This window comes from Lepisosteus platostomus, chromosome 16, assembly GCF_059453375.1.
Source record: "Lepisosteus platostomus isolate fLepPlt1 chromosome 16, fLepPlt1.hap1, whole genome shotgun sequence".
Taxonomy (NCBI): Eukaryota; Metazoa; Chordata; class Actinopteri; order Semionotiformes; family Lepisosteidae; genus Lepisosteus; species Lepisosteus platostomus.
The window spans coordinates 5,085,952-5,104,792 of record NC_142626.1 but is presented as its reverse complement, the minus strand read 5'-3'; the positions used below and the strand labels follow the sequence as shown (position 1 = coordinate 5,104,792).

General features: G+C 41.7%; 1 protein-coding gene and 1 gene segment (V, D, J or C); both read left to right on the top strand.

The window, feature by feature from the left end:
• The window catches only part of LOC148646745 (NACHT, LRR and PYD domains-containing protein 3-like), a 2,700,574-nt gene that overhangs the window by 2,055,257 nt on the left and 626,476 nt on the right, over positions 1-18,841 (top strand). The gene's annotated exons all lie outside the window — the stretch shown is intronic.
• LOC148646755 (Ig kappa chain V region Mem5-like) overlaps positions 1-18,841 on the top strand; it is a 364,474-nt gene that overhangs the window by 244,430 nt on the left and 101,203 nt on the right. The window contains 1 exon segment of the V gene segment in view: positions 12,779-13,066. Within this exon segment, the coding sequence occupies positions 12,779-13,066 (288 nt within the window).

Below are 18,841 nucleotides of genomic sequence, written 5' to 3'. Positions count from 1 at the left end.
TGATGCATCTTCCCGTTATACTGGGATCCCAGAGCGTTTCAGTGGCAGTGGATCTGGGACTGACTTCACTCTGACCATCACAGGAGTCCAGGCTGAAGATGCAGCAGATTATTACTGTCAGAGTGAACACTACCTCAACAGTAAATATCTGTTCACACAGTGTTACACAGCCGTACAAAAACCTCCCTCAGCAGCGACTGCTCACTGACTGTAGTGCTGCAGCTGGGCCCTCCTGCAGGTGCACTTACAAGTTTATTTTACTACCGTAAGAGATCATTTAACACAGTCACAATATTCAAAGAACTGTGATTATATTATTTCTCATTTCAACCATTTTGAGTGTGAGGCTGTAGAGAGAGATACTGATCATATCTGACATCTCTCATATTCAAGGGGTTTTAATTTCCTGCTCGTGAAAAGTGCATTTTCTAGTGGCACCAAAAACTCCATCCATTCATTTTCTAACCACTTTACCCAGTACAGGTGCGCAAAGCCCAAGTAAACTTTAATGCCAAACCGTCCCTTTGGGTTGATATGAATTTTTGGTGGTGCGCTTGAAATAACAGAGATACAAAAAGATAGATACAAGAAGAGAAAGAAAAATCATAAGTCTTGGTCTCTTCTGCCCACACCATTATATCAGTGCCGTGCTGCAGATTCCTCTAGGGAACTGGAGCTGCCCGCCAAGATCCACCTCCATCTTCCACTCCACTCCTGGTGTGAGGATCTTTGATGTCACCCTCCTCCTGCACTGTCCCACTTCCTTTCCTCTTTCCCTTTGCCTCCTGCTGCTTGGTCTCCAGCACCTCTGCCAGATTCCCAAGGACCTGGGCGTATCGCCACCTGTATCGGCCCAGCGAGAGAGCCATCTTGCAGCCTATCAGAATATGCTGGAGGCTTGTATTTGTCGCACTCTCACATAATGCGAATAACTGCCGGCACATTCCCATGAACCCTGTCAATCAGACACCAGCCCGATCCAATTCCCAAAATACAACAATGCACAATCTAGTCATCCTATCACGTCTCTCGCTTCTCACTACACCTGCTATTTAAACCTCCTCAACCTTCACTTCAGCGCTCGGTACTAAACAGTTTACTATTTTCCTGAGCTCTTCCCTTTTGAAACCTTTGCGATCCCTTTCTTCAAGCCTCCTGGATACGACACTGATTGCCAACCCGACTCCGTCTTCATCCCGCCCTACGGATTTGTTTGCAACCTCTCAACGCCTCCCTGGATAATGACACTTCCTGGCTACCTGACTCCGACTTTGCCTTGCCCTACTGGACTTGTTCGCCACCCGACCTGCATAGGGTTCTTCACACCACTTGTTACAGTATTGAAGGGTACTGCAAAAATGGCAGGCCTCCTCTATCCCGTAACTTCAATGGAGGGTCTTGGAGCAAGGCCAAATGTCATAGGCTGCCCTGATCAGGAAGCTGAAGCATGCTTGTGGGACTTTCCACATGTCCCTCCAGCTGATTTTCCAGTTCACCACAGTCTCCCACTTAGTCCTGCTCCCCTGTTGTCCATGTGACACCCTCCATCTCTCCTCTTCTATCTTTATTGCTTCCATGACTACCATCTCCTTCTGTTCCTTCTCATTGGCTTTGGACCACAGACGAAGTGCCTGCCCCCATCTGACTCCTGCTCAACCTGTTTGGACTGAGCCAACCACCTCCTGGTGTTGCAGCCTATTCACTGCCTTCCACACGTCATCGTGTGCCGTACAACTTCTCCCAGTATGCACCTGTGCATTGACACCTCTGTTATCTGGGCGCTGGACTCTCTTTGTTCTATGATTAACAAGCTTTTCTCCTGCTTCTGGCCTAGGCTTAAAGATTTTATAGGAAGCTGGAGAGTGTTCCTCCCAAAGAGTCCTTTCTCTGAAAGACATTGTGGGAGGCTTAGCCACTTACGGATGTAAGTGTTGGCCTTTACGTTCTTCTTTTTGACTAGGTTGAGGTGATCTCACTCATCTTCAGTGGCCACATGAACCTCGGGTACAGTGTAAATTAATAGCACCATACCTTATATTTTCCAGGTAATTGGCTCTGATTGATTTTAGCCAGGCCGTTTGAAAGCTGCTGAAGCACGGCATTTCCCGTCTTTCTGTCTGACATCTCTGCTGTATAATATCTGCCTAGAAAATATTTGAAAAAGACTTAATAATAATTTAAAAAGAACTTTTAATGGAGACATGCTTCTGATTAAATATTGTGGCCAAAACATGTTGAATGAAACCAAATGCACCACAGACATTATTCACAGTGAAAACAGAGAGCACAGGAGAGGAATCGGGATTGAAAATTCAAAATCCTGAAAGGGTCTAAGGTTATCAAATATCCTATGTCAAGATCAACACCTGGATCTAGGCTGGATCCCGGGAAAGTAATAGGAGAGGAAAGAGATTTTATAGAATTGAAAACAGGAAGTACTTCTTTACACACTGAAGTGTAGGTGTGTGGCACAAGCTGTCATAGCTGCAGTGTTGAAGGTGATTCTATTCAAGACGAGGCTGGAAGAACACCACTAATCATCAAAAATCACCAATTAGTTTGGCTGTCATTTTTAAGATTGCCATTGATCCATCCAAGCATTTTACTGCAGCAATCTGGGTGAAGTGTGTTCTAAAAGGGCACAACAACAGGGATGTTAACCCACAGCCTTCCAATTAGCTAACTTAAAATAAGAGAGCAAGATGGACCCACTAGCCTCCTTGTTTCTTGTATCCCTGTGACTCTGAGCAGTTTGTACCTTCTTTAAGCATTTTGTCTAAGCGGACAAGACAAACATGTGCTCCATTGAAACACACTGTATAGGAATCATTTTCTGGCTATTGAAAAGACAATCTATAGGGAGGAGATTTCAGTAAATGTATTTTCATAGAACACACTATCACTTTGGTTCCACTAGAAGGCTCACTCACCCAGAGTCTCTCCCTGAAATCAGAGATGTCCTGTTCAATGTTTCGCTCTCCAGCCCCCACACAAAGTGCTGGAATTGAGGAGGGACTTACTCACCTGTGTCACTCAACATTAAGAAAAAGTTAACTGATGCCTAATAATTCTGAACTTTACTTCTTCAGTCCTGCTGTGTCTGTGCACACAGAGCCAAGTGCTGTTTTAACCAGCCTCTCCACACTCCACTAAATTCCAGCTGTGTTGAGTGGAATAAATGCTCAGCTGATTGTGTCTCATCCTCTGCTCCTTATAAAGCTGCCCTCTGCCTAGTCATGCTGTCCTGTGAGTGTTGATGCTAAGCTGCTCATCTTGCTCTGTCAAGCCAGGAAGGCAATTTGCATAGAAGAGACACTTTGCATTGGCAGCACATGCTTCAGTGCTCTGGGAGTGTTTATAGCCCTGTGAGTTTAACACTTCATGACTGAGAGCTGCCCTTCAAGGTAACAGAACCCACAGCAAGAATGACTTTCATCACCATCTTCCTCTGGACTCTCCTCATCTCTGCTTTTAATTTGTAACAGAGTATATGGCTCTTAGCATATTATGTAAGGAAGCGTAACAGAAAAATGTAAAATAGCTAAAAGAAAACTAAAGCATTCAAGTTATTAAATTGCTACATGTCCTGTGTTTTGTCTTGTTTTCAGAATCCAGTGAACAGGTTACTGTGACTCAGACTCCAGCAGTGACATCTCTTCTCCCTGGACAAACAGTCACTGTGAGCTGTAAAACCAGTCCTGAAGTGCATAGTAATAATCACCTAGCCTGGTTCCAACAGAAAGCTGGAGAAGCTCCTAAACTCCTGATCTCTTATGCAACTATCTGTCATACTGGGATCCCAGAGTGTTTCGGTGGCAGGGGATCTGGGACTGACTTCACTCTGACCATCACAGGAGTCCAGGCTGAAGATGCAGCAGATTATTACTGTCAGAGTTCTCACTACATCAACAGTAAAGTTCTGTTAACACAGTGTTACACAGCTGTACAAAAACCTTCCTCAGCAGGACTGCACAGTGACGGCACTACTGCAGCTGGGACCTACTGCAGGTGCACTTACAAGTTTTATTTTGCTTTTATGAGAGATTTATTTTACTACTGTAAGAGATCATTTAACACAGTCACAATATTCAAAGAAATATAATTATATTATTTCTCATTTCAATCATATTGATTATGAGGCTGGAAAGCAAGATACTGATCACATCTCATATCTGTGGTATTCATAATGCTCATTAGAAGCATGATTCCATTTGGCACAGAAAAGTCCATCCATACATTTCCTAACCACTTTAACCAGTAATGGGGCAGAATGTCAACATAAACATCATGCCAAACCAAACCATTTTTTTGTGGTGTGCTTGAAATAACAGAGATAGAAAAAAAATGACAAATACAAGAAGAAAAAAACACATATATACAGAATACAATATGATTCTATATTACATGCATTACTTGCAAAGGGTGCAAGGCAGGATACACTCTGTATGAAAGCCATTCCATTGCAGGGCAGACAGACACAAACACACGCACTCTCACACTGGGGTCAATATTCCCAGCAGCCAGGTATTCTACCAGTATGTCTTTGGATGGTGGGAGGAGACCAGAGCACCTGGTGGGAAACCCAAGTGGGCCTGGGGAGAACATGCAAGCTCCACGCAGATATCATCCCGGAAATTGAATCCAGGGCTCCAGTACTGCCAGGTAGCAATGACACGACTCAAAAATCATACCTACAAACTGTATTTTTACTCACATAAAAAGTTACTCAAATAAGATGCATAAAAAGTCAAGTATTATTCATTTATACCTGTAATCTGACCTTTTTGTTTTAACATGTCTCAAATATATTTACCATTTCTTGCATTTCTTACTGATTACAGATCAGTTCTGGCTGTAACAGGCTTGTTCACAGCTAGTAACAGGTATCTTGACAGAGAGAGTGAGACCGGACACACTGATGGGCCCAGTTGCTCTCTGGGACGAACAGTGTCGCTCAGGTGACACACAGGCAAATGGTCAGTCTTTGTCTCAGAGTGCCACACAGCTTTTAATGTCCGCCTTCTCCTTTAATGTTATGTCAGTATTTCAATATTCCTTCTGTCTCTTTCTGCACTGGTGGTTTTGGGGTTCACTTGCTTCTGTTTGGAGGTCGAGCCTCCTCGTCCGATCACCTCTTAACCAAGCAGATAAAACTAAAATAATTACATAATCAAACATCTGCAAAGCACCTGATTCTTGGATGTTGGAATTCCTTGTGAACTATACAGTATGATCCCTGATACAGAATGTCTGAATGAGAATTTCTGCAGCTCTTAATTTCTAGAAGAATGTGTGACTCTTACCTAAAACAATGAGAAATGTGATAAAAAAAGAACATAAAAATAACTAAAATGATCTGTCCTTCTGATCTGTTTCCACAGGTCTGCTGCCTCAGGCTGTGAGTCAAGACCTTCGAGCAGCTGTGTGCTTCTGAATTCAAGTTTTGGAAATAAATCAGACCAGAGGGGGCGTCCAGGTTGCATACAAACACAAAACGGACAACTCGGTCAAAATGACGGCAGACTCCCTCCTGTTCCCTTTCACAGCCAAGGCAGCTCTAAACATCAGATTTTACCCCCCACTCTCCCGGCACAAGAGAGAGGCCCTGCGGAGCTTCCACTACAAAAGCTGGACTGAACTCATCCTGGTCATCAAGGAGCGATTCTGGGAGAAGGAAGGGATCCGCTGGGGCGTTACGGATCGCCCGTCGATCTTTATTAACTACATGACCGAAGCGCTCTAGAGTAGGTTCAGGCTGGTCTGGCGTCTCACACCTTGTCAGACGAGTCCTTGTTCTTCCTGGGGAGGAGCGACGAGGCCTGCCAGGAGCTGGCCCTGAGTGACCTGGCTGCCATCCACAGCGAGGGCGTCCATGCTCTGTACGAAGGTGGGCTGGTGAAGAAGTGGAGCCTGGATGAGTCCAGCCTGGGTGTCTTTGCGCCATTCATGCCTTTCCAGCTGACGGATTATCACCAGGACCTGCTCGTGGCCTTTCAGAGAGTGTGCTTCACGGGGAAGCACACCGCCCTGCTCCACTTATCGATCGAGATCGATTGATCGATCAGAAAGTCTGCCATGAGCGTGGCCCAGCGCGTGAATGACAAAGCATCTGCTGACACTGATCATCAAGTAAAGATGTAGCTTTCAAAAAGCCTGCAGGGCCTCTGGGCTCTTCTTTCCAAAGCACAGCGATCTCTACAGGCTATAGTGCTCGAAGCCCAGGCAGAACCTCTCCAGAGTTCAGAGTTTCACTGACAGTCATTCTCACATTTCCCGTTGATTCTGATTAAACAGCTCTTACTTGACGGTGAATTGTAAATGAACAGAAGGGTGGGAGTGATGTGGTATCAGACATGCCTATAGCAGGAGTGACCCTATATCTGACACGCTAATTTTAAGGAGGGACACTATTAGAAAAGCACCCACAATTGGAATGACATTATTGAACATGCCCACTTTGAAGACAGACAAGGTATGAAACATGCCCAGAAGAGGATTTTCCTTCTGCAGGTCCAATTGGCTTCATTTCAGGTGCCACAGCAAAACTCTAAAACAGATACGGATCTGTAACCTATTACAAATCTCTGTAATTATAAATGACCTTTTGGAACAGAAAGCAAAATATTTTTTGAATTACAAATATGCCCAACATGGAAAACATAAATCAATCAGCCTGTGATTAAGAGCTTGTCTGGGTCTGAAATCAGCAAACACAGGGGGTTCCTCAAGGACCTCAAGGCAGCCTCCAGTACCTCTGTTTCACTCACTGCATTTGAGAAGGAGTACCCACAGAACATTCCTTACTGGGGAGAAACTCTCTAAATATAGAAAGCTGTTAGGCATTGCTGTTGAGTTGTGAATATCCAAACCTTATTTAAGCAGAAAATATGGAAACCCTCTCTATAAAAATTAGAAAACTGTTTTCACATGTGCTTCTGGTGACTGTGCTGGCGAATAATATTTTATTCTATTCTATATTTCTTCTATATTGGTTGCTTCATAGCATTTACAGGATCCTCCATTATAGTACTGTAAATATGTTTGTGGAGATCTACAAATATTATAGAGAGGAGCCAAAGACAGGCTATTTCTAGAAAATTTATTTCACAAATGCTGTAGTAGTCAGTTATAGAGATTGGAGAAGCTACAGTTTGTCTCTTTTTAGATATGATACGATTATATCTTGCTTGAAACTTTATTTTTAATGTCAGGACAGCCATGGAGAATATTGCTCTCCTGGAGCTGCTTCAAGGTGTAACATCATGGAAAAAATCATTAAAAGCAGGAAACTAATCTGGTGCAAAGAGGGGATGTTTCAGTCTCAGATGTTTTTCATGGTTTGTGATTTCTGGAGATGGAAAAATGTATTGACTTAGGAATGTACATTCAATCTACATAAAGTCATTTACAAAACAAAAATGCCTCAAAGCATGTTTTGCTTTCTCAAGATCTTTCCGCAACGGTTCTCCACCAGCCTGTCCTGTTGTTCTTTAAGTACACCATCTCCTTCTCCTGTGTGTGACAGTAAAGTAGCTTCTGGTGAAATATTGTGGCCAAACATGTTTAATAAAGCCTAATGCACTGCACATATTCACAGTGAAAACAGAAGACAGAAGAGGAATCAAGACTGACTGAAAATTCAACATCTTGAAAGGGTCTATGTTTATCAAATATCCTATTTCAAGATCAACACCTGGTTAAAGGTTGGATTTGGGAAAGCAATAGAAGTGGAAAGAGCTTGTATATGATCATATGATGTAGATGCTTGGAGCAAGTTGCCACAATCATCAATCATCAATAATCACCAATTAACTCGGCAGTCTCAATTAAGGCAGCCTATTGATTCAGCCAAGCATTTTCCTGCAGTAATCTGGGTGAAGTGCATTCTAAAAGGGCACAATAACAGTGGTCTAGCTGGGATTTCAACCCACAGCCTCCCGATTAGCTAATTGAAACCAAGAAAGCAAGATGGGCCCACTAGCCTCCTTGGTTATAATCTTTCTTGTATCTCTGAGGAGCTCATACCTTTTTTGACCATAATAGAAGAGGTTAACTGATGTCTTAAAATGGCAACTTGCACTTTGAGCTTTAATCAAACTGCTCGTCTTGCCCTGTCACAACACACAGCACCAAGCCTGTGTTTCCAGCACTGACTGGCTACAAGTGCTGCTGAACCCAGGAAGACAATTTGCATAGAAGAGACACTTTGCATTGGCAGTGCATGCTTAAGTGCTCTGGGAGTGTTTATAGCCCTGTGAGTTTAACACTTCATGACTGAGAGCTGCCCTTCATGACAACAGAACCCACAGCAGCAATGAGCTTCATCACCATCTTCATCTGGACACTCCTCATCTCTGCTCAGGGTATAATTTAATACTTGGCTAGGTGCTGACTTAGTCCTAGCTTTTTTTCTTTTTTTTTCATGTTGTTAATAGCTTTTAGCATGTTACATAAACAAGATTTACAGACACAAAGTGAAATAGCTTAAAAAATGTATGTGACTGTTTTCTCTTGTTTTCAGAATCCAGTGGACAGGTTACTGTGATTCAGACTACAGCAGTGAAATCTGTTCTCGCTGGACAGACAGTCACTGTGAACTGTAAGACCAGTCCTACAGTGTATGGTAATAACCGCCTAGCCTGGTACCAACAGAAAGCTGGAGAAGCCCCTAAACTCCTGATCTATGCAGCAACTAACCGTGAGACTGGGATCCCAGAGCGTTTCAGTGGCAGTGGATCTGGGACTGACTTCACTCTGACCATCACAGGAGTCCAGGCTGAAGATGCAGCAGATTATTACTGTCAGAGTTACCATTACATCAACAGTAAAGCTCTGTTCACACAGTGTTTCACAGTCATACAAAAACCTCCCTTAGGAGGACTGCACAGCGACTGCACTGCTGCAGCTGGGACCTACTGTAGGTGCACTTATAAGTTTATTTTGCTTTTACAAAAGATCATTTAATTCAGTCATACTATTAAAATAACTGTGATTATATTATTTCTCATTTTTGTGGTGTGCTTGAAATAACAGAGATACAAAAAAGATAGAAGAAAAAAAGAAAATTCATAAGTTACACATACATACAAAATACAATATACAGTACAGTGGGTTCGCGTCTTACACGAGTTTGAAATATGTGTTTTTAAACCATATACCTTTCAGTATATTTTTGTTTGAATTATGTAGTGCGAGTCAAAATAACGAACGCTGCATATTTACGCCGTTGGGCGCCCGATGCAAGTGTCTCATTGGTGCATTGGGAATGTTGCTACACAGTGATGCTATTGTTGAAAATGTGTTTCTCTCTCACATTTTCTCTCACTCTCTCTAGAATTCCATTTACAGTAAACATGACTGATGCTTACTTATATTTTAGGTATTTTATGTATGTTCATGTACTGTATACATGTCTGTGTAAACTGTGTTTTTATTTTATACATGGTACAAGTTGATGTATTGAAGGTATTTAGTGTATGCCATGTCCCATCATTCGCATCTATAGTGTGAAAGCAGAGTCAAACTTACGCGTGCAGAACGCAACTATAGCATTTACCATTATTTTAAATAGGAAAAATGTGTTTAAAATACGCTAAATTTACAATACGCAGGGATTTCCAGAACGCAACCTTCATGTAAATTGAGAACCCTCTGTAAAACCACATGACTTGTGTTACTTGCAAAAGCTGCAAGGCAGGATACACTCTGGAAGAGATGCCAGTCGGTTGCTAGGCAGATGGACACAAAAAGACACACAAACACTCACACTGGGGTCAATTTTCCCAGCAGCCAGTTATTCTAACAATGTATTTGGACTGTGAGAGGAGACCAGAGCACCTGGTGGGAAACCCATATGAACACGGGGAGAACATTTTGCACAAGCAAAATACAGAAATAAAAAGTTAATAAAAGTTTGGCAGTAAGGGATATTCCAATGGAATGTGATGATTAACATAGTATGATATAGTATAGTATGAATTTGAAAATGCATCAATGATATCATAATTAACAATTGGAGTGCTCTGATTGAAAATGATTTTAAAAGCTATCTCTATTAGTGCAATTGGCACAGCAGAAGTTTCTTCACATATAGAATCTACAGTGTGTCTTAATGCCTGGATGCTCATCAATTACCACACAGTCAGAATGGATGTGTGCAGTCTGGTCCACACCTGGAATAGACAGAACACTAAAGAGAAGGAACTAAAGGAAAAAAGACACAGCACTCCACAACACTTGCCAGTCATCATATAGTAATAGTCCTATGGATCACCACACAATTGGCAGTCATATCCCTAAAGCCCTATTAAAACCCACCTGAGATGTGGTCCCCAAGCTTCTGGTCTGCATCTTAAATAACAAGTGGAACATCCTGGAAGATTCCCAACCACAATATTACATCTTTCCAAAGTCCTACAAAATAGATAGCCTTCCCATCATAAGATCTTTGGGAAGTTCAGATACACAAAAAAATGTTAGTATGCCGAACATTTTATTGACACACGTTTGATAGTTCAAAATAGTGAAATAATATTTACTTGTATGAGAGAATAAATGTGATTTAACTGTTTGATAATGATATAACCTACAAGGTTGAAAACAGCCTTTATATTTATGCATGTTTATTATGCATGTTCTGGTGTTGTATCAATAAGTTGTACATGTATGTTAGGCTGCAGCTGCTATTAAGCCCTGCAGTGAAATGACAGGTTGAGCCCCAAGCGCAGGACTGCAGGGATCTTGGGAGATCAGAGAGATGAGATGGAGGTGAGACAGAGAGCAGGAAGCAGAGAGCGAGTGATGTGGGGGCTAACTGGGCTCAGAGCGAGTGAAGGCTGCCAACACCATATCACTCTGCAACTCACAACTGGCAACCCATTGAAGCTCAGCAGATGTGAGCCTGGTCAGCACCTGGATAGAAGACCTCCTGGGAAAAAGCAAGGTTGCTGCTGGAAGAGGTGTTAGTGGGGCTAGCAGAGGGTGCTCATGCTCTGGTCTATATGGGTCCTAATGCCCCAGTATAGTGATGGGGACATGATGAGATCCCTTGCCTATGCTCTTTTTGCGGAGTGTGGCTAAGGATCTGTGTCTGTGACTGGAAGGTTGCCTGTTCAAATCTTGCAGCTGGCAGAGGAATCCTACTCCGTTGGGCCCCTGAGCAAGGCCCTTAACCCCAACTGCTCCAGGGGCTCTGTACAATGGCTGACCCTGTGCTCTGACCCCAAGCTACTCTCCCTCTCTGTATGTCTGTGTCTGAGGTATGTGAAAGAAAGAATTCCTAATGCAAGAAATTGTATAGGGCTAATAAAGCAATATTATCATTATTATCATTGCAGTCTGAAGACAGGGACCTGTCTGTGGAAAAGGTGGGGAGACCAGCATGAGAGGAGCTGTGTGGAAAGTAGACAGCAGGGTCACTGGGGCGAGTTCGCTGGGAATAAACAGAGGAATAGCAGGTTCTTTAGCAAGGCCAGCGGAGGACTGGGATCCCCAGATGCTGGCAAGAGGATCTCCAGGGGAAGGTAAGTCTCTGCTGGATCAGTGCATTCAGAATGTTTAGAGAATAATTAATTGTTTTTAAAAGGTGTACAATATGTGCATAGCCTAAATGTGGTAGAGGTCTAACGTCAGAGTACTGATCTAGTAGTCTAGATGACAATTGTCAACAAGTCTCCACTGGATCAGTGCTTTCAGAATGTTAAGAGAAAAAGCTTGTTTAAAATTACAGATAGGCCTGCCTTAAATACCCCACTTAAAACATTCTGGTCACAGTTGTCTGTTTGGGTACAGCCACTAGGAAGGCAGGTGGGATAAATTTGGTTTGTCCCAGCTACAGCCCTTAACTGAACATGTTAAGATATTCAGAATGCTGACAAAGAGTCCAACTTTCACAGTTTCAATGATCAGTCAAAATTAACAATTGGTTCATGAAATAGAAGATTTAGTTTGTTGCAGTAAGAATATCTCGGGCAGAATTCAGTTCTTCACCGACTCACTCTCTGGGTCTGGCATGTTGGAAAAAAGGTAAACCCTGATTTGGACTTCTTGCAGTCACCTGGTGGGTAAAGTCAGAATTGCCAAGTTAGTTGGAGAGAGGAGAGGAGCCAGTGAGTTTACCAATGAAATGAGCTGGGTGCTTACTGTTAAGGTACAAAATCACAGCTGAGGATTGATTAGGTTGTTATCAGGTCCATCATTGAATGATGCTGAGGGTGTCTGATTGTCTTGGGCAGAAGAGCAATAGCAAACTAATGGGAGCCAGGATGTAATAGCTCTAAAGTCAGAGTACTGATCTAGCGGTACACTACATGCACTACATATTATATATACACAACAACAGGCCCAACCCTTGGAGATTGCACCTGTTCTCCCAGATCAGCTTTTCTAACTGTCTGTGACAGGATTTGTATACAGGAAGGAGCTTTGCATACCTGTGCCGCCTCACTGCTCCAAACACTTTAAGACTCACAGTGTGGATCAGTCACTGTTCAGCCCTTTCAGATTTACTGACACACACAGGACAATGATGCCACTGATTCTACTGCTGGGGACACTGGGGCTCTTTGCTCGGGGTAAGGATTAAAGAAAATAGTTCTAATTCTATTTTTTTTATTTTACTAACTTTAATTTCACAATATTAACCAAAGTGTGAAAGAACGTAGAATAAATTTAGAATAAATCTACAATTTAAAGAACTTCAATAGAAATGTAACAAATGTGTATATATACGAACATAAAAAGCATGTATTAATACTTCTTGTTGCTATTTCACTTCCAGTGTCCAGTGGGCAGATTGTTCTGACTCAGTCTCCATCTCAGTCTGTTCTCCCAGGAAGCTCTGTCTCTATCAGCTGTACAGCCAGTCAGTCTATTAGCAACAACCTGCACTGGTACCTCCAGAAACCTGGTCAGGCTCCACAGCTCTTGGTTTATGCTGCAACAAACCGTTATACTGGGGTTCCTGATCGATTCAGTGGCAGTGGGTCTGGAACAGCCTTTACACTGACAATCACTGGAGTCCAGGCTGAAGATGCAGGAGAATATTACTGTCAGCAGGGCTACAGCACTCCATTCACACAGTGATACACGTCTGTACAAAAACCTCCCTCAGCTCTGCAGGAGCTTCTCTGGCTCATCAACAGGAACCGCAGAGGACTGAGGCTGAGAACAGCTGCAGAGCAGCTACAATCACACTGAACAGAGCTGGGTTTGTACATCATTTATAAACGTTGTGTAATAAATACACAGAAATAATGTTTAGATGTATTTAGATGTTAAGCTTAATAGGCTATGAAAGTGAAAATTACAAATAAAATAATGTTAATTAACATTATAGATAATATAACAAAATCAATAAAATCAAACAGAAAGATAGAGTGCAGTTATAAGTATTGACCACAAGAGGGAGACAGAACAGGTCATTACTCTCTCCTGTGTAACAGCACTCTGATTTTGTCTGTGAAACAGGGTTCATTTCCCACAATGTTGAACTCAGATCTCCCATTGTTGGCATTTGTCTCCTCCTAGCTAGTGATTTAAAAACTGTTTAGTGGTTAGTTTGCTTTCTCAGCACCAGAAAAATTTTAGTCTGAAACATCCTAATAGTTTAATCATTTAAATATGTTACAAACAAAATCTCCTGAAGGAATCATTATAATCATTATACCAATCGCCAATTAATGAAGTGTCTATTTCAAAGCTACACCCATAGTCAGTCTTCCTACTTTCAATGGGCCAGTGAAATTCTTTTTGATATAAAAAACAATTAAAACAAAAGGCATACAGCAACTACATTTTAAACAATAATTTTCCTAAAGAGAAATGAGGCAGGACTAGTTACAAACCTCAAAACATCCAAACAATAACTACTGCTTAAATATAACTTCCACTGGTCTTTTTCTCAAAGAGACACTCCTGCTCTCTTCCACCTGCTCTAATTATCAGCTAATTATCCCTGCCTATGCCTCTTGTTCATTATAATCCACCCAGGTGCACTCCAGCTGTATGATCCAGTCAAGAATGTACATTCCCTCACAACAAATATATATTAAAAATTACCCAAACTTATAAGTCATCTCACTAGGGGCACCTAGAAATTTGGACTGTGGAAATAGAAAACAGAACTTTACAAAGTACAGTTTACAGTACCTTTCTGAACAGTAGGGAGCACTCACCCTGCAATCTATGCAGGTCCTAATGCCACAGTATACCTAGGGGAACAATATTCTGTAAAAAAGGCACCATCTTTCAGATGAGACATGTTCCTGACTCTCTGTGGTTTTTAAAAATCCCAGGGTGTTTCTTGGAAAAAGCAGTGATGTTACCACTGTGTCCTGACCAAATTTCCCCCCGACTTTCACAAATCATGTCCTCCTCATAATCCCCATCTATGAACTGGCTTCATCAGTCTGCTCTCCTCTCCACTGAGAGCTGCTGTGCGGGGAGCGAACTGGCGCAGTCTGGTAACTGTAACATCATGGTAATGACTACTGGAGGGGAGTCCTCATGGCCAGAAAGCTTGTTCCATTTTCCCACAATCTTCTGTACAAAGACATGCCTTCTGCTCCTGGATTGAAATGCACTTCCACATATTTCCCCCTTGTGTCCTCTGGTTTGTCTGCTGTGTTGACCTTCTCAATGTCTTTGAAGGTTTTGAGAACTTGTATAAAGTTCCCTCATAGTCCTGCATCTGGCTGCTCTTCTCTGTACTGATTCAAGAGCAGCAATATCTTTATTGGTAAATGATTACCTGAACTGTATGCAATATTCTAAATGAGGGCTAACTAGTGCATTGCACAATTTTAACAGTACATTCCTTGATTAGAATGCTACACTTGTGAGTATACTGTATAGCCTAAAGTTGTGTTTGCCTTATTTATTGCTTCCTCACAACACCTGAGTCATTTCATTGAGTAAGTAGTCTTTTCCAGCTCAGTGTTTCCTATTTTATGTTTAGACTTTATTTTTTTATGACTGAAGGAAAGGGTTAAGAGCTTCTTCGGGCCCTTAACTGTTGCCTGGGCTGCTTGAGAAATAGCAGGTGTTGTAATACACCATTTGGCAGTGATCCAGCAGATGCCAATCATAAACAATAACAAGATGCTCCAGGGCTGGTAGAGGATGAATATCCGGGGTCATAAACAAGCTGCCTGTGTTCTTGTTTGATGTACAAATATGTCAATCATGGGTGATGTCAATCACCCCCTTAGGGGAAGGGTGATGGTGCTACTTATCGGGAATCTCTTTCATCTTCTGTGCTTACTCTTCTATTTAAACAGGGATACCTCAACTCATGTTTTGAATTTCACCGCTACTCTGTGGCTGTGGATACTCTATGGCTGTGTCATTCCTGTATGCATACAGTACATAATAAACTCACTGTGTCTTTCTCACAACGAACCTAAGACTAAATTCCTTTTCTACACTACTATACTTGCATAAAAACACCTAATTTTGAGGTTTATCCAAATCTTTTTAAATGAAAATTTCTGCTTCAAAAATATTCACAAAGCTTTCTAATCTTTTTGTAAAATTGACTCATTTACTTTATATACAAGAATCCAAATTCTTGATATAAATTAGGGAGCAGGTCCTAATATACAGTAGTTCCCCTTGACTCATTTAATTACTGTGTATCACCCCAATTTCAATATTCCCTTACTGTCTGCACCCTGTGTTTCATGTTGTTTAAACCAGTTCAGTCCATAACCACACATTTAACTGAGTGCCTTCTGTCTGTAAATTGAGAATTCATCTTTTATGAGGAACTTCAAAAATGTTAATACATCATATCATACGCTCAGTGTATGTCACATGTAAGCTTTATCTATTAGGTTGCTAAGAAAAACCTACCTTTTCTAAATCCATTGTGACTAGAATATTATTTCCATATAGGTGATTAGTTCTATGAATTGTTTCTATAAGCTCACATGTTATAGAAGTGATGTGATCTGGTCTGTAATTGGGTCAGTATTGTCACCCTTGTGGATGGGCGCTGCATTAGCAATCCTGGGTACAGCCCCAGTGTTGAGCTGCTGCTGGAAGAGCTCTGTCAGTGTCTTCTGAAGAACACCTCTTATTTCTCTGGGTAATGTTGGTGAGATGCCATCAAGGCCCGGAGTTTGATTTATTTTTGAGTCTCTCCTGTACCTGAAGAGCAGTTGAAATGCTTTGAGGCAGGTTGTCTGCTTCTTCTTTAGTGAAAACCCAAGTGAAGATGCCATGGCTTCTTTCTGGTTTGGCCACCAGAGAGCAGTGTGGAGACACTCCAGATGTTCCCAGATTCACAGAGAAGAGCATTAATTGACACACAGGATTATGAAGGAAGCAGGGATACCCATGGGCAGCCCAATTTCTCATATTAAGGATCAGAAAACAGACAGAAGTGGTCTGTTTAGGTTAGGGTGAGGCTTTCTCTGTCAAGCAGACAGTGAGTAGCAGAGTCTGGTGGTTTGTGTTAGACCCTCACTGTCAGGTTTGTCAGTGAGAAACAGAGTCTTGTGGGGAGACTCCTGATCCCATGAAAGATCACCCCTGAAGGGGCCAGTTCTAGCAGAAGCCCCAGATGGGAACTGAGAAGGTAGTGAAAGCTGAAGGTTCCAGGGTTGTGGAGAGAGGAGTCTAGGAGTACAGGAGCTCAGACTTGTACGGTCAATGAGAGCTGGAGAGAGGTTGCTTTCCACTGCTAATCATTAATTATTAATGATTATATTAATTAATAATTAATAGGTTAACCTATTACCTATGTGAAGAAAGGCATATGGTATTCTTACAGAACAAATTCAAGTTACAATTATTAAAAAGGAAGCAACATCTATCCCTCTATCACTGAAGCCAAAATAAAAGGCGTGTAACCCCAGCGTCCTGGCCAAATTTCCCATTGGCCCTTATCAATCATGGCCTCCTAATAATCCCCATCTATGAATTGGCTTAATTACTCTGCTCTCCTCTGCACTGAGAGCTGATGTGTGGTGAGTGTTCTGGCACACTATGGCTGCCGTCACATCATCCAGGTGGATGCTGCACATTGGTGGTGGTGGAGGGGAGTCCCCATTAGTGTCCAGAAAAGCGCTATATAAGTGTAAGCAATTATTATTATTATTATTATTATTATTATTATAAAAAGGCCAGCTGGCTTTACTTCAGTATTTATAAATGATTTACACAGTTTTATACCATATTTAATTACTAAATGCAAACCTGTCAGTTTCCCAAAGACAGCTTTATGGCAAGATCTTGGAAAGGTGCTTCAGGAAACAGTAAATAGGATCTCAGTTACTTTAAAATTATTGCAAATCATAACTTGCAAATTACTGCATTTAAACCTTTGCAGAAAGGACTTGTAGAAATAAATATGTAATTCAGTAAGAAGTAAGTGTACTCAACAATGTTAACAAAGCAGGTGATATCAGTAAGGCTGAGCAGATGGGAAAGTATTGTAGCGCCCTCGCCCTGTGGTGAAGAGGAAGTGCACCTAGGTACTCAGGGTACCACGAAGCAGGCTGGGAGTTGTAGCCAGGGGGAGTCTGAGGGTCAACACAATGACCAGCAGCTGACCCTGCTTATGTAAATAGTGTTATATTAGTTTAAGTGTTCTGTGAAGCTTTGTAAGTGTGTAGTCTTCTGTTAACGAGTTACCACCCTTAACCTGTGTACCTGTTCCCTTATGTGTGTGTAAATCTTGTGTTTGGTGTGGTGTTGAAGAGAGAATAAAAGTGGTTGCTTGTTTTTCCTACCATGTCTCCATATGCCCTTTGTCCTGTGTGAACTCAAAAATGCTGCATTTATGTCAGAAGCAGGCAGGATGGACAACCTGTGGCAGATGCTAGCTGACCCAGAAAGAGACCGAACCTTGGGGCAGTGAACACCCAGAGCCTGAGCACCTCCTGGGTGTAACAGGTGGCCACAGCCCTTACAAGGGCTACCCAGTAGTGGTGCTGCTGGTGGAACTAGAGCAGATGTCCCAGAAAGAAGACGCCCTCTCCGGTGGAGCCGGCCAGCTGTGCCCACCCCCACCGGTGCAGGTACGACCTGGTTGCTACGACGGGGAAGCGCCTTGGGAGACATACTGTATTTAGATCCTTAAATTAATATCGTAATTAATTTCTTTAGCTACATGATTCCATATTATATTCTTTAATAATTAAATACTGAAAAGTATGACTTTCTTTTACTGCGATAACGAGTGCAAGTATTAATGAAAATTGGTAATCACTTAACTCACTTATCTTTGAACGTTTTCTGAAATTTAGAAATTCAATAAAGTGTTGATAATATTTATTATCAGTAATATTTACGGTTTTACTTTTTAATGTTTAATGATTAACATGCTGCAATACACAGTTTAAAATTATTAAAAATCTAAAGAATACTTCTATACATATATATATATAGAATATAAAGAACTTTTAAAGAAATTCTTAATTGGAAAAATATTGTCCTTCAGCAGTGACCGGGATTTGAAACAAGGTATTTTATGGCGACAGCTCAAATGCTGTATATGAGAAGTTAAGCTTTATGAGCTCCACCTGATGGTTTTACAAGGTGATTCCAGATACTATGATCAGAACTGCGATATGACGCGTTATGACGTGTTGTCATGCGACACGCCCACCATGGTTTACCACAGCATACCTCGCTCGTTTTGAATGGCTGCATCTATATGCTATATGTACACATACATTGGAATTCTTATTCACACTTATCTCTCAGTACATGCACAGTATATGAAACAACTCTACAACAGAAAACACCACAAAATGTAGAAGACTGTACATCACAAACATAATAAGAGAACAATAAATATGTTGCATGTTGCATTTGAGACCATGGTCGATGATTT